Source organism: Pyrgilauda ruficollis, unplaced genomic scaffold, assembly GCF_017590135.1.
Source record: "Pyrgilauda ruficollis isolate IOZ18807 unplaced genomic scaffold, ASM1759013v1 scaffold52, whole genome shotgun sequence".
Taxonomy (NCBI): domain Eukaryota; kingdom Metazoa; phylum Chordata; class Aves; order Passeriformes; family Passeridae; genus Pyrgilauda; species Pyrgilauda ruficollis.
This window is the reverse complement of record NW_024526822.1, coordinates 3,666,128-3,679,075: the sequence shown is the minus strand read 5'-3', so window position 1 is coordinate 3,679,075 and position 12,948 is coordinate 3,666,128. Positions and strand designations below refer to the sequence as shown.

Below are 12,948 nucleotides of genomic sequence, written 5' to 3'. Positions count from 1 at the left end.
GCACTGAGGAGGCAGAATCGCTGCTTTTCTGCTTGCAGAGAGGGGAAAAGCTGAGCTGGAGCTGTTTGCCTCCCGTCGGGTCCCGGGAGCCGCGTGAGTCGCAGCGGGGCCGGCGGCCGGAGCTGTCTGGGGTCGGGGCCGGCACTCCTGGATATCTGGGGCTTGTGCTGCCCTGCTCACACCTCCAGGGCTCCTGCAGGGGATGCCCACAGCCAGAAGCTGCTGAGGCTGCAGCAGGAGAGCACAGAGGGTGCCCAGCAGCACAGTCAGCCCGATGAGCCTCTTTGGGAAAAGTCCTCTGGAGGGGAAATCCTCGCTGGGATCCTCAGGGGCCGCCTGGGACGAGCTGGGTGTGGGCAGGAGAGCGGGGGAAGGCACCTAAACCCCCTGAACTCCTGCCAGGCTGCGCCTCTCTCGGCTTTGGACACAAACGAGGAGCAGTGGGAGCAGGAAGAGCAGAGTTGGCGTGGAGCTGGGGAGCTGAGCAGGGCTGGGCAAGGAGATGGATTCCCTGCTGGAGTGTGGCTCCCTCTGGGATCTTTGCCTGGACCAAGAGCTGCCGTGGTGGGACCCAGAGGGACTTGTGGACTTCTCTGGAGGAAATGCCAGCCCTGGACCTGATGAAATCCCAGCTGTGAGTGTCTCTAAACTGAGCTGGTTGCACCCTGGCGGAGCTGCTGGGGCTGAGCAGAGCCTCTGGTAGGACAGGTTTTAGTTTGGGCTGCACTGAGCCCAAAGCTCAGCCCTGCAGGGATTATAATCCCTTTTCCCCACTCTGTCCCTATCCTGTCTGCTTGTTCCTGGAAATCTTGGGCTTGGGCTCTTGCTGGAGCCCATCTCAGACCAAGATCTTTTCCAGATGTTCAGGCTGGGAGTTTGGTGAGTACAATTCATATTTCTGTCATCAGCTGGTTGGCAGGTTTTACTCAGAGTGAGATCCCTTCCTCTGGGCCCACGGGGCTGCAGCAAGTGTTGCAATATTCTGTTTCTATTCCACTGAGCTGCTGCGAGGAGCAGGGAATGCTTTTGGGGGCGAGGGGTTGTCTGTGATTTGACAACCAACATCAAATCTGCTGTGATCTGACAGCTTTTGGCAGTGCTGTGAGGCTAATTCTAAATAAATTCTGTATTCCTCCCACCCCATTCTTAAGCAGAAACTGTCTTCTCTAATCTCAGAATTTTGGGGCCCTGGCTGGAACACGCCCACATTTCTTCCCTGGGAGATCAGTGCCTCGGGATTGTGGGATAAAGAGGGAAAATGTTGTACCCCAGGTGGTTTCTTCTCTGCATTTGTGGGAGAAAGAACCCTGCAGATTCTCTGGGAGGTGTGCTTTGCCCTGCCTGGTTCTGCAGGTGTCGGGAGCAGGGTGCAGGAGGTGTGGGCTGTCACACCTAAACCCCAAGAGGAGCCTGGTGTCCCTCCAGCCCCGCGTTCCCTGAGCCCTTCCTGAGGCCAGGACACAAAACAAGGGCAGGACACTGGGAGAGCCCTTCTGGAGCCCCACTGGAGTGTTCCCACTGGGGACAGGGGTGGCCATGGGGGATCCTGGGCTCTCAGTGACAGCGGTTGCTCAAGATCCTCTGGCAGGGCTGAATAACCCATTTTCTGGGGCAAACCCCCCATTTTCTAGGGTGAATCCCCCATTTTCTGGGGCAAACCCCCCATTTTCAAGGGTGAATTCCCCACTTTCTAGGGCAAACCCTCCATTTTCTAGAGTGAATCCCCCATTTTGTGGACTGAATCACCTGTTTTCTGTGCTGAATTCCCTATTTTCTCTGCTGAATGACCCCTTTTTGGATGGTAAATCACCCTTTTTCTGGGGTGAATCCTCTGTTTTCTGGGGTGAATCACCTGTTTTCTTTGCTGAATTGTTGTATTGCACTAAGACATGGATTCTTACACTGAATCACCCATTTTTGGTGGTAAATCACCCCTTCTCTGTGCTGAATCCTCCATTTTTTGGGGTAAATCACCTATTTTCTGTGCCGAATCCCCTGTTTTCTGTGCTGAATCACCCGTTTTCTTGGGTAAATCCCCCATTTTCTAGGCTCAATTCCCCATTTTCTGTGCTGGATCCCCCATTTTCTGGGGTGAATCACTTGTTTTCTGGGGTAAATATTTCTGTGCTGAATCCCCCGTCTCTGGTGGTAAATCACCCCTTTTATGTGCTGGATCCCCATTTTCTATGCTGGATCCCCATTTTCTTTGCTGGATCCCCCATTTTCTGTGCTGAATCCCCCATTTTTATTGGTAAATCACCCCTTTTCTGTGCTGGATCCCCATTTTCTGTGCTGAATCCCCCATTTTTATTGGTAAATCACCCATTTTGTATGCTGAATCCCCATTTTCTGTGCTGAATCCCCCATTTTTATTGGTAAATCACCCCTTTTATGTACTGGATCCCCATTTTCTGTGCTGAATCCCCATTTTGTATGCTGAATCCCCATTTTCCATGCTGAATCCCCATTTTCTGTGCTGGATCCCCCATTTTCAATGCTGAATCCCCATTTTCTGTGCTGGATCCCCATTTTCTGGTGTGACTCCCCCATTTCCTGGGGTAGCTGCCCCACTGCTGGCCACTGGCAGGTGACTGCTGCAAGCAGAGCCCAGCTCCCACCTTGGACAGCGTGCAGGCACAGAGAATTCCTCTCTGCAGCCTTCCCAGCCTGGATTGCTCTCCCAAGCCAGGCTCTCCTCTTCCTCTCCCTCCCTGCATAAAGCCCAAACCCTCCCATGGCTGCGATGGGAGCTCCTCAGTGCCTCTGCCTCCCCTCTCCTCCTGTCCCCGAGGTGTCCCTGTTGTCCCCACTCCGTGTCCTGGCCGTCCCTCTCCTCAGCAGCCCCTTTTTCTCTGCAGGTGTTGAGCCCCACGTACAAGCAGCGCAATGAGGATTTCAGGAAACTCTTCAAGCAGCTCCCGGACACCGAGCGCCTCATCGTGGGTAAGGGCAGCCCCAGGGGGCTCTGGGGAGGAGGGCAGCGCATACCCAGCCAGGTTTTCATTCTTAAATTCATCCACTGACACCAGGGCTTGATGGCCAAAAAGGAGACAGAGGAGTCCTGGAACTTTATTCCAATCAAAGGAGAGGCCAAGGGATTTCCCATGGGGTCTCTCACATTTTTAAGGCATGCAGCCTCCTTTTTATCCCAATTTCCCAGCCACATTTCTCCCTCTCTTCCCCACTGGCTGAGGTACTTGAAAGGTTTAGACTTCCCTACTACAAACCACCTTCTAATGTGTCCCCCCCCCTTTATTTTTTTCTTTTCCTTGTGCCAATCAGTGGAATTCCTATGGAATTTCTGGGTCTTCCCATTGTTTCTCTCACCTCTCAGTATCCAGTTTTATTTATCAGCAGACCCGCAGTTTGTTTGGAAAGACAAATCCCTCTCATTCCATTCATCAGTCAGTGGGATCCTTCCCTTTGTTTCTTTTCAGTGGTAGTTTTATCCACCAGTTAGTTGGTGAAGAGAAATCCCTCATTCCTTTCACCTCCAGACATTGCCACTGACAACAAACCTGGAGCACAGGGAGAGCCCATTTCCAAAGGGTTTTGCACTTTCTGATGGGTTTTCCTCATTTGATGGGGGATGATGTGATTTTTTTCTCCCTTTTTCCTCCCTTTTTCCCAGTGACAGGAATAGTCTTTCCAAACAAGCTGTGGGGCTGCTGGTAGATAAAACCAGCACTGAGAAAAGAAACAATGGGAAGGATTCCACTGAGTGATGAATGGAAAAGGATATTTGCTTGTACAAATAAACTTTAGGTTTGCTGATAAATTAAATTGGACATTGAAAGATGAAAGAAACAATGGGGAAGAAAAACCCCTAAATTCTGTAAGAATTAAACATTCAAAGGCAGGGTTATACATTAGAGGGGAATCTTTGGGATCAGGTGTTCAGACATTGCCACTGACAACAAACCTGGAGCACAGGGAGAGCCCATTTCCAAAGGGTTTTGCACTTTCTGATGGGTTTTCCTCATTTGATGGGGGATGATGTGATTTTTTTCCTCCCTTTTCCTCCCTTTTTCCTGGTGACAGGAATAGTGGATTTGTCTTTCCAAACAAGCTGTGGGGCTGCTGGTAGATAAAACCAGCACTGAGAAAAGAAACAATGGGAAGGATTCCACTGAGTGATGAATGGAAAAGGATATTTGCTTGTACAAATAAACTTTAGGTTTGCTGATAAATTAAATTGGACATTGAAAGATGAAAGAAACAATGGGGAAGAAAAACCCCTAAATTTTGTAAGAATTAAACATTCAAAGGCAGGGTTATACATTAGAGGGGAATCTTTGGGATCAGGTGTTCTGGGAAGTCTGAACCTCTCAAGTCCCTCAGCCAGTGGGGAAAGAGAGAGGGAAATGTGGCTGGGAAATTGGGATAAAAAAGAGGCTGAGTCCTCCAAAAATTGGAGAGATCCCAGGGGAATGCCCCATGGCCTCTCCCTTGATTGGGATAGTTCCAGGACTCACAGGACTTCTTTTTGGACATCTAACTCTGGTGTTTGTGGATGAATTTTCCTAACACCAGCATCCCTGCTCACACACGACTGCCCTTCCCAAACCTCACCTCCCGGCTGGTGAGATGCATCTGCTCCGGTGTCCTGCAGAACGGGGCATCCCCTCCTGTGCCCACGCTGCTTAAACCGGGGGAAAACTCACAGTGACACCAGGAGGGAGGAGACAGATGAAATCTGGAAATAGCACCTGGGATGCTGCAGAGGAGCAGCTGGTAAGGCAGGAGCGTCAGTCAGGCACAGAGATTGTGTGTGACAGGCCCCTGGAGGAATCAGCCCAGGGGACAGGCAGCAGCTGGGGCTCAGCTCCTGCCTTTGCCTTGGAGTGGCTTCTCTTGGTGCTGCTGCTCATCCTCACCTTTAGGCTCCCCTGATGCCTTTTTTTGGGCTTGCCTAGAAACAGAGGCCAGACAAAGTTTAAAGCATATGATAAATATATTAAATATATCCGTGTTTATATGGATTAAATATATCCATGTTTATATATATATATAAATATATATATATATGCATATATTTAAAATGTAAATATATAAAATTAAATAATATAAATATATCCATGTTTATATATATACATACATATATAAATAAATAATACAAGTATATCCATGTTTATATATATACACACATATATATATATATATAAATAATATAAATATATCCATGTTTTTATATATATTATATTTATATATGTTAGCATATGTTTATATCCCTAAATATATTAAATATATCCATGATATATTTAATATATTTAAATATATCCCCAGGGGGCTACACCCAAAATGGTGACAAGTTTTTCAGACAAATATAAGTTTGATCTATTTGCATATCAGGGGTTAATTATCCAATTACAATTTCAGGTAATGAAGTCATATTCCCCCAGTTTTCTCCCCTCCCCAGTTCTCTTTTGTTTATACTTTTTGGGGCCTGAGGCTGTCAAGTGTCCTTGAGTTTCAGGCCCAGAGGAATTATTTTTTCTGACCAAAACGTGAAAAGTTAACTGCACTTTATATGGAGTTTAGAGTCATGCACTGATGCAGCTCAGGATTTAAAAAACACAAAGGTAAAAATCTTAAGGCATCAGTGGCATCTTGTGGTGTTCTGCTCCTCACTGACCACGTGCTGTCCTCCCACAGATTACTCATGTGCTCTCCAGAGGGACATTCTCCTGCAGGGCCGCCTCTACCTCTCCGAGAACTGGATCTGCTTCTACAGCAACATCTTCCGCTGGGAGACCCTGGTGAGGCTCTCCCACTGCTGCTCACACTGCCTTTGGAAGGGCTCTTCTGCTGCCTTCCTCAGCACTTGCTGCCTTTCCTGGTGTTTTTGCCTACCTGGGAGACCCTGCTGGGGCTTTCCCCCTGCTGCCAGCCCCAGGACTCTGCTCACATTGCCTTTGGAAGGGCTGTTCCTGCTGCCTTTCTCATCAATTTCCCCCTTTCCTGGTGTTTTTCCCTGGGAGACACTGGTGAGGCTCTCCCACTGCTGCCAACCCTGGGGCTGTGCCCACATTGGCTTTGGAAGGGCTCTTCTGCTGCCTTTCTCATCAATTTCCCCCTTTCCTGGTGTTTTTCCCTGCCTGGGAGATAGTGGTGAGGCTCTCTCACTGCTGCTCACATTGCCTTTGGAAGGGCTCTTCTGCTGCCTTTCTCATCAATTTCTCCCTTTCCTGGTGTTTTTCCCTGGGAGACACTGGTGAGGCTCTCCCACTGCTGCCAACCCTGGGGCTACACCCAAAATGGTGACAAGTTTTTCAGACAAATATAAGTTTGATCTATTTGCATATCAGGGGTTAATTATCCAATTACAATTTCAGGTAATGAAGTCATATTCCCCCAGTTTTCTCCCCTCCCCAGTTCTCTTTTGTTTATACTTTTTGGGGCCTGAGGCTGTCAAGTGTCCTTGAGTTTCAGGCCCAGAGGAATTATTTTTTCTGACCAAAACGTGAAAAGTTAACTGCACTTTATATGGAGTTTAGAGTCATGCACTGATGCAGCTCAGGATTTAAAAAACACAAAGGTAAAAATCTTAAGGCATCAGTGGCATCTTGTGGTGTTCTGCTCCTCACTGACCACGTGCTGTCCTCCCACAGATTACTCATGTGCTCTCCAGAGGGACATTCTCCTGCAGGGCCGCCTCTACCTCTCCGAGAACTGGATCTGCTTCTACAGCAACATCTTCCGCTGGGAGACCCTGGTGAGGCTCTCCCACTGCTGCTCACACTGCCTTTGGAAGGGCTCTTCTGCTGCCTTCCTCAGCACTTGCTGCCTTTCCTGGTGTTTTTGCCTACCTGGGAGACCCTGCTGGGGCTCTCCCACTGCTGCCAGCCCCAGGACTCTGCTCACATTGCCTTTGGAAGGGCTGTTCCTGCTGCCTTTCTCATCAATTTCCCCCTTTCCTGGTGTTTTTCCCTGGGAGACACTGGTGAGGCTCTCCCACTGCTGCCAACCCTGGGGCTGTGCCCACATTGGCTTTGGAAGGGCTCTTCTGCTGCCTTTCTCATCAATTTCCCCCTTTCCTGGTGTTTTTCCCTGGGAGACACTGGTGAGGCTCTCCCACTGCTGCCAACCCTGGGGCTGTGCCCACATTGGCTTTGGAAGGGCTCTTCTGCTGCCTTTCTCATCAATTTCTCCCTTTCCTGGTGTTTTCCCTGCCTGGGAGACCCTGCTGGGGCTCTCCCCCTCCTGCCAACCCCAGAGTTGTGCTCAGATTGGCTTTGGAAAAGCTCTTTTGCTGCCTTTCTCATCAATTTCTCCCTTCCCTGGTGTTTTTCCCTGCCTGGTGCAGCTGACAGTTCGCTTGAAGGACATCTGCTCCATGACCAAGGAGAAGACAGCACGGCTCATTCCCAATGCCATCCAAGTTTGCACTGACACTGAAAAGGTACATCCCACCCAGCTGAGGCCACTCCTGCGTGGCTGGAAGGGCATTTGGAGTGTGTGGGGGGTTTTTCCAAGCTGGGAAAAGGGCTGGGAGCAGGGCTTGTGCTGAGCTGGGCTCTGGCTGGAGCTCAGGTGTGGGGCCAGGTGAAATATCCAGGTTTTACAGCAGCACATCTCTAACAGAGCTGTTTCAGTGCCCATTCCCTGGTGAGAGCCTCTCCATGAGCTTCACTCTGTGCTCTGTGGATGGCTCACCCCAGCTGGAAAGTGACTCCAAACAGCCTTGTTGTGTTCTTCTCCTGTTTTTTGGCTTTTTCTCAGCTGCTTTTTCTCTCCCTCTCTCCCCATCCAGCACTTTTTTACTTCCTTTGGGGCTCGGGACAGGACGTACATGATGATGTTCAGACTCTGGCAGAATGCTCTGCTTGACAAGGTACAGAGAGAAACCTCAGAGCTGGGGGGGATGGATGTGGGCAGGAGCATCACTTCTGGCTGGAAAACACCCAGGGACAGCAAAAACAAGTGTTTGGGCAGAAGGGACATAAAACACAAGTGGTTTTGGGCAGTAGGGACATTAAACACCAGTGTTCAGGCAGAGCAGGCTCATGACTGCAGAGGCAATTCCCTCTTTTTGCAGGGAATTTTTTTTGCTGGTGTTAATCACCCATTTTCTGGGGCAAATCACCATTTTCTAGGGGAAATCACCCATTTTCTGGGGTTAATCACCCATTTTTTGGGGTAAATCACACACAGTAGGTGCCACTCTGCTGAGGAATCAGGGTCTCAGGAGGGAATTTTTTTTTTTTTTTTGGAAGTCTGTTATTCCACAGTGGAGCAGCCCTCAAGAAAGCAGTTCAAAAAGCAGCAGGAATAACTCACTGTGCAGGCAGAGCTCTCAGTAAATCTGTGCTCCAGGAGTGTGGAGATCCAGGCAGGACAGAAGATGAATGTTCAGGGCATCCCAAATCCAAGTGAGAGCAGTTGTGGGTGCAGGGTGCACTGGGTGAGGGCTCACTGGGTTGGATTTTAAAATAAATCTGCTCCTGCAGTGCCAGAGACCCTGTAAATCCTGGGTTTGATTTGAGTAGCTGTTCCACAGTGGGGAGGGGATTTCTGGCAGCAATAAACCTGATGTCACACTGCTCCCAGCATCTCGGGGTGTCCTGGCTGGAATTCAGACCCTGCTGGAGGAATGAGGCACCAGGAATACCCTGTCCCAAAAAAAGTGGGGTAGGATTTAGGAGCAGAAAGGATCACCTTGCCTGTGGTTGTAACCTGAGCAGATTTTGGAGCTCCCGAGGAAATTCAGCGTCCTTGGTCTCAGGGTCAAGGCACAAGGGAGCTGAGACAGGGGGTGATAAACACAGGAAGCACTTCCAGAGCTCTTTTTCCAAATGTGGGATCTGTAGCTGGCAGGAAAAGGGGAGAAAAAGCTGAGTCCAGTTTTCCTGATAAGACAAGAGTGTGAGTTAATGTGTGTGGGAAGGAGGAGCAGTCAGATTTCTCTGGATGAAGTTCTCAGAGGCTTTTTTTCCTCCCTGCTTTTGGTTGCTGCTGTGGGGAGCTAGATTAAAAAATTCCTGCCTTATCCCATGCAGTTACTATGGGAAGAAATTCAAGCCAGCAACTCAGAAAAAGTTCACTGGGTTTGTTTCCCCTCATTACCAGAAATCTTTGTCGTTGGTCATAAGTTTCTTAGGGGTAAAAATCCCCTTTCATGCCTGTAGCACATCTTTAAATCACAAGTTCTCCTGCCCCATTTTTCAGAGCCTCATGTCACAATCATGTGGTGATCACTGACCTGCATCCCTAAAAATGGGCTTTTTTTAATGGGCTGGGTAATTAATTTTTTCTTCCTTACTTCTTTTTTACTTTTCACAGGGGTGTCTGGTGACACAAACTCCTTTTGATTCCAAACTGTAGCAGGAAATGTTTTTCTTCATTGCTTTAGATAATTTTAATTTTTAATTTCTTTAAATTTTTTTTATTTTATTTAAGTTTTAAATTTTTTTCTAGATTATTTTAGATAATTTTCCCTGAAGCTGGGATTCTTTGGGCAGCTTTAATTTTAAAAATAGGTGAAGGGGAGGGAAAAAAAAAACTCCTCATTAAGTCTTGGGGTTTGATGGAGCAGCAGACACTGAATGGGGGCACAGCAGAAGAGGTGGGAAAAGATCTGTATAGAGAGAAATGTAGGTTTAGAGCTTCCTTTGGGACATTCCAGCTCTGCTTCGTGGGAAATCCCATCCCTGAGCTGCTCTGGGTGCACTTGCTGGTATTTCAAAGGAACAGGAGATTGTGGCATGGAAAAATCACAGTGTCAGATTTGGGGCTGGTGGTGGGGGATTATTGGTGACAAGGCCTGTTTGTGCTCCATGGGGGGAATCTCTAGGCCAGAGATTAAATAAATAATAAAATATAACTATAATAAATAATACTATAATAAAACATTGCATATAATGGCATATATTATGTATATTTATATGTTATATATATAATTACATATTCTATATATTGTATATAATATATGTTTATATATAATATTTTATGTTACACATAATATGTAAAATTATATATATAATACATTATATATAATTTTATGTCTTGTAGCCTTTATTATATTTTAGTATATTTGTAATAAAATTATATAATTTTTATAAAATATATCCAGCATATATTATTTTAAAATTAATATTTAAAATAGAAAATGTTGCCGTAAATAAGTTACATATGTATAATTATAGAAATATAATGGCTACATTTATAATATTTTAAATATTACATACATGTATACATATACATGTACATATATAAATATATATTTCAATAAATAAATAAATAAATAGATATACATATATATACATGTACATACATATATATACACATACATACATACACATATATATAAATACGCATACATACATACACACACATATATAAAAATATGTAAAAATAAATATAAATAAATAAAATATATATAAAGTAAGTAATAAAAATTAAATAATAATGAAGTCCATAAAATGGAATTTCACAGAGCTGAGCTCACAGAAAGGCTCTCACCTCAAGTATCAGCATCTCTCACTTCTTTCAGGGCAAGGAATGTCCTGGCAGTGACAATCCCAGACTCCCAGTGTAGTTTGCATTCTTGGCTGCACACGTGTGACGTTCTGTGCCCCTGTTGCAGCCCCTGTGCCCGAAGGAGCTCTGGCACTTTGTCCACCAGTGTTACGGCAACGAGCTGGGGCTGACCAGCGACGACGAAGACTACGTGCCTCCTGATGATGACTTCAACACCATGGGGTGAGTGGGGAGGGCTGAGCTCTCTGGGAGGGGGCAGAGGTGGCCCCAGGGGAGCCATGCAGGGGTGCTGCATGCCCCAAATGCTGCCTGTGCTGACACATCTGGGACCTGGACCAGTGGTGGCTCTGGAATGTGTGATGCCTAAAAGGTGGGAGTGGAGGGTTCCTCGTGGAAGCTGGTGATGCCTTGTGAAAGCTGGCCTAGAGAGAGGCTGGACAGAATTAAAGAATAAAGCAGGGATTTATGAAAAGGCCTCCATGGATGCACCTTGGGCAGCACAAGAGCCCAGCCAGGGCTGCACCCAAGATGAACCAAAATGGTCACAAAATGCACGAGCGCTCACGGGGTCTCTCACTGTGATCAGTTCTGCTCCATGTGCATATTGGAGTTAATTGTCCAATTACAGCTTAAGGTTATGAAGCTCCATCCTTCTTGTTTTTCTCTCTTCAGCCCATGGTGTTTGTGCTCTTGGGCCTGAGCCTTCTATCGATTGTCCTTGGTCCCAAGGACAAGGGGACCAAGGACTATTGGTCAATTGTCAACAATTCCTTCTCAATTCCTAGAGAAGGAATTGTTTTGTCTCCCTGCTCTGTGAAAAGAGCTCACCATCCCCTAATATGTAGCTCAGAACTACACACTAAAGCAGCACAGGATCTGAAAAATAGAAAAGCTCAAACTTAAGGCATCACTGGGAGGGACTGAAATGCCTGCTGAGCCAGCTGAACAATTCTAGAAATGCCAAAGCACCCCGGTCACAAGGCCAGGCAGTGTTGCATGGCCAGAAAATGCTGATGCTTGTCAATCCCTGTATAAACACCCAAATAATTGTGGCTTGCTCTCCCTGCACTGAGCCATTCCTGCTTCTGGACAGCCTGGAAACTTCATAGAAACATTTTCACTTGCTCTGTGTGTGCAGCTGTAGCTGTTGTGAGAGGGGTAACCATAAAAACCTGTGTTCTCTGTGGCGTCCCAGCTACTGTGAAGAAATCCCCGTGGAGGAGAATGAAGTCAACGACAGCTCCTCCAAGAGCAGCATGGAGGCCAAGCCAGAAGCCAGCCCTCAGCTGCCAAAGAAATCTGTCACTGCCAGCACCCTGACCTCCACGGGCAGCAGTGAAGCCCCAGCCTCGGTGAGTTTTCTCCCTCCCCTGGCAGCAGGAATTTGTTTTCCCTGAAATCCAGCACCCCGTGGGTTGTATGAGGTTTGTTCACCTCCAGCTCCTCTTCCATTGCTGCTGATTTCAGTCCTTGGTTAGTGATGTTGTTACTGGGACTCTCAGCAGCAAGAGCATTTTCCTTTCTGTACTTCTGGATGAAAAGTTTTGGACATAAAAGGGTTGCAGTTTCTTCCCTGCCTTCAGTTATTCCCTGGAAAACAGTGTGTACCCTCCTGGTATGATGGCAGAGCAGACCTTGATTAGATATTACCTTAGGTTCTTTTAGTTTGTTCAGGAGCAATACCAGTATTGGACAATATTGTTCTTGTCTGAACAAAAATCCTGGTGGTGTTCAAAGCTTGAACACTGATTTTTTGAGAGGAGGTTCTACAAACATTGTATGGCAGTTGTCCTCCTCTCTCTATTTAATTTCCTGGTAAGTTAAAGCCAAATATTCAGAGATAGTCTCAGAGATGTGAGGTTTTTTGAAATAAAGCCCATTTGCAGGTGCTGATGTTGCCCTTGTTGTGCCCTGTCCTTGCTGCAGTTCGATGGAGTGCTCCCAGAAGAGGAGGAGGCAGTGGCAGAGAGTCCTGTGGAGAAGGACCTTGGCATTGCCAACATCATGGGAGAGAAGATCGACATCATTGGCCCTGTGAACTCCCCCTCCCTGGACTTCAATGACAACGAGGACATTCCCACAGAGCTCAGTGACTCCTCAGACACCCACGATGAAGGTGGGTGGGGAAAGGCCACTCCATCATCCACTCCATCAGGGCTCCTTCCAGCCTTATCCCATCCCTCCCTGTGAGGGAGTGGAGTGGTGACTACTGAAATCCTTTCTGGACCCTGAAGATGCAAAGAATTCTCATTGTGGGCTGCAGAAAGTGAATGTGTTTACATTTTAGGGTGTGGTTAAAAATTTTAGGATGTGCCTAAAATAATTAATTACCCCTTACCTATGTAATTAATTATCCCTTCTGATGTCCCAACTTCTTGCCCTGGGATCAGTGCAGGAAAAGAGTTGTGTTGCCTTGTGAAAGCTGGCCTAGAAGAGAGGCTGGACCAAGTTAGAATAAAGCAGGGATTT

General features: G+C 47.0%; 1 protein-coding gene across 7 annotated transcripts in view; it reads left to right on the top strand.

Annotated features, from left to right (window-relative positions):
* Window positions 1-12,948, top strand: part of GRAMD1B (GRAM domain containing 1B) — a 101,001-nt gene that overhangs the window by 77,323 nt on the left and 10,730 nt on the right. For all 7 annotated transcript variants that reach the window (XM_041480524.1, XM_041480523.1, XM_041480527.1 and 4 more), the window contains 7 exons: window positions 2,859-2,943; window positions 5,656-5,759; window positions 7,307-7,402; window positions 7,754-7,834; window positions 10,586-10,701; window positions 11,675-11,831; window positions 12,406-12,595. In XM_041480524.1, the coding sequence (XP_041336458.1) occupies window positions 2,859-2,943; window positions 5,656-5,759; window positions 7,307-7,402; window positions 7,754-7,834; window positions 10,586-10,701; window positions 11,675-11,831; window positions 12,406-12,595 (829 nt within the window). The remainder of the gene's footprint in view (window positions 1-2,858; window positions 2,944-5,655; window positions 5,760-7,306; window positions 7,403-7,753; window positions 7,835-10,585; window positions 10,702-11,674; window positions 11,832-12,405; window positions 12,596-12,948) is intronic.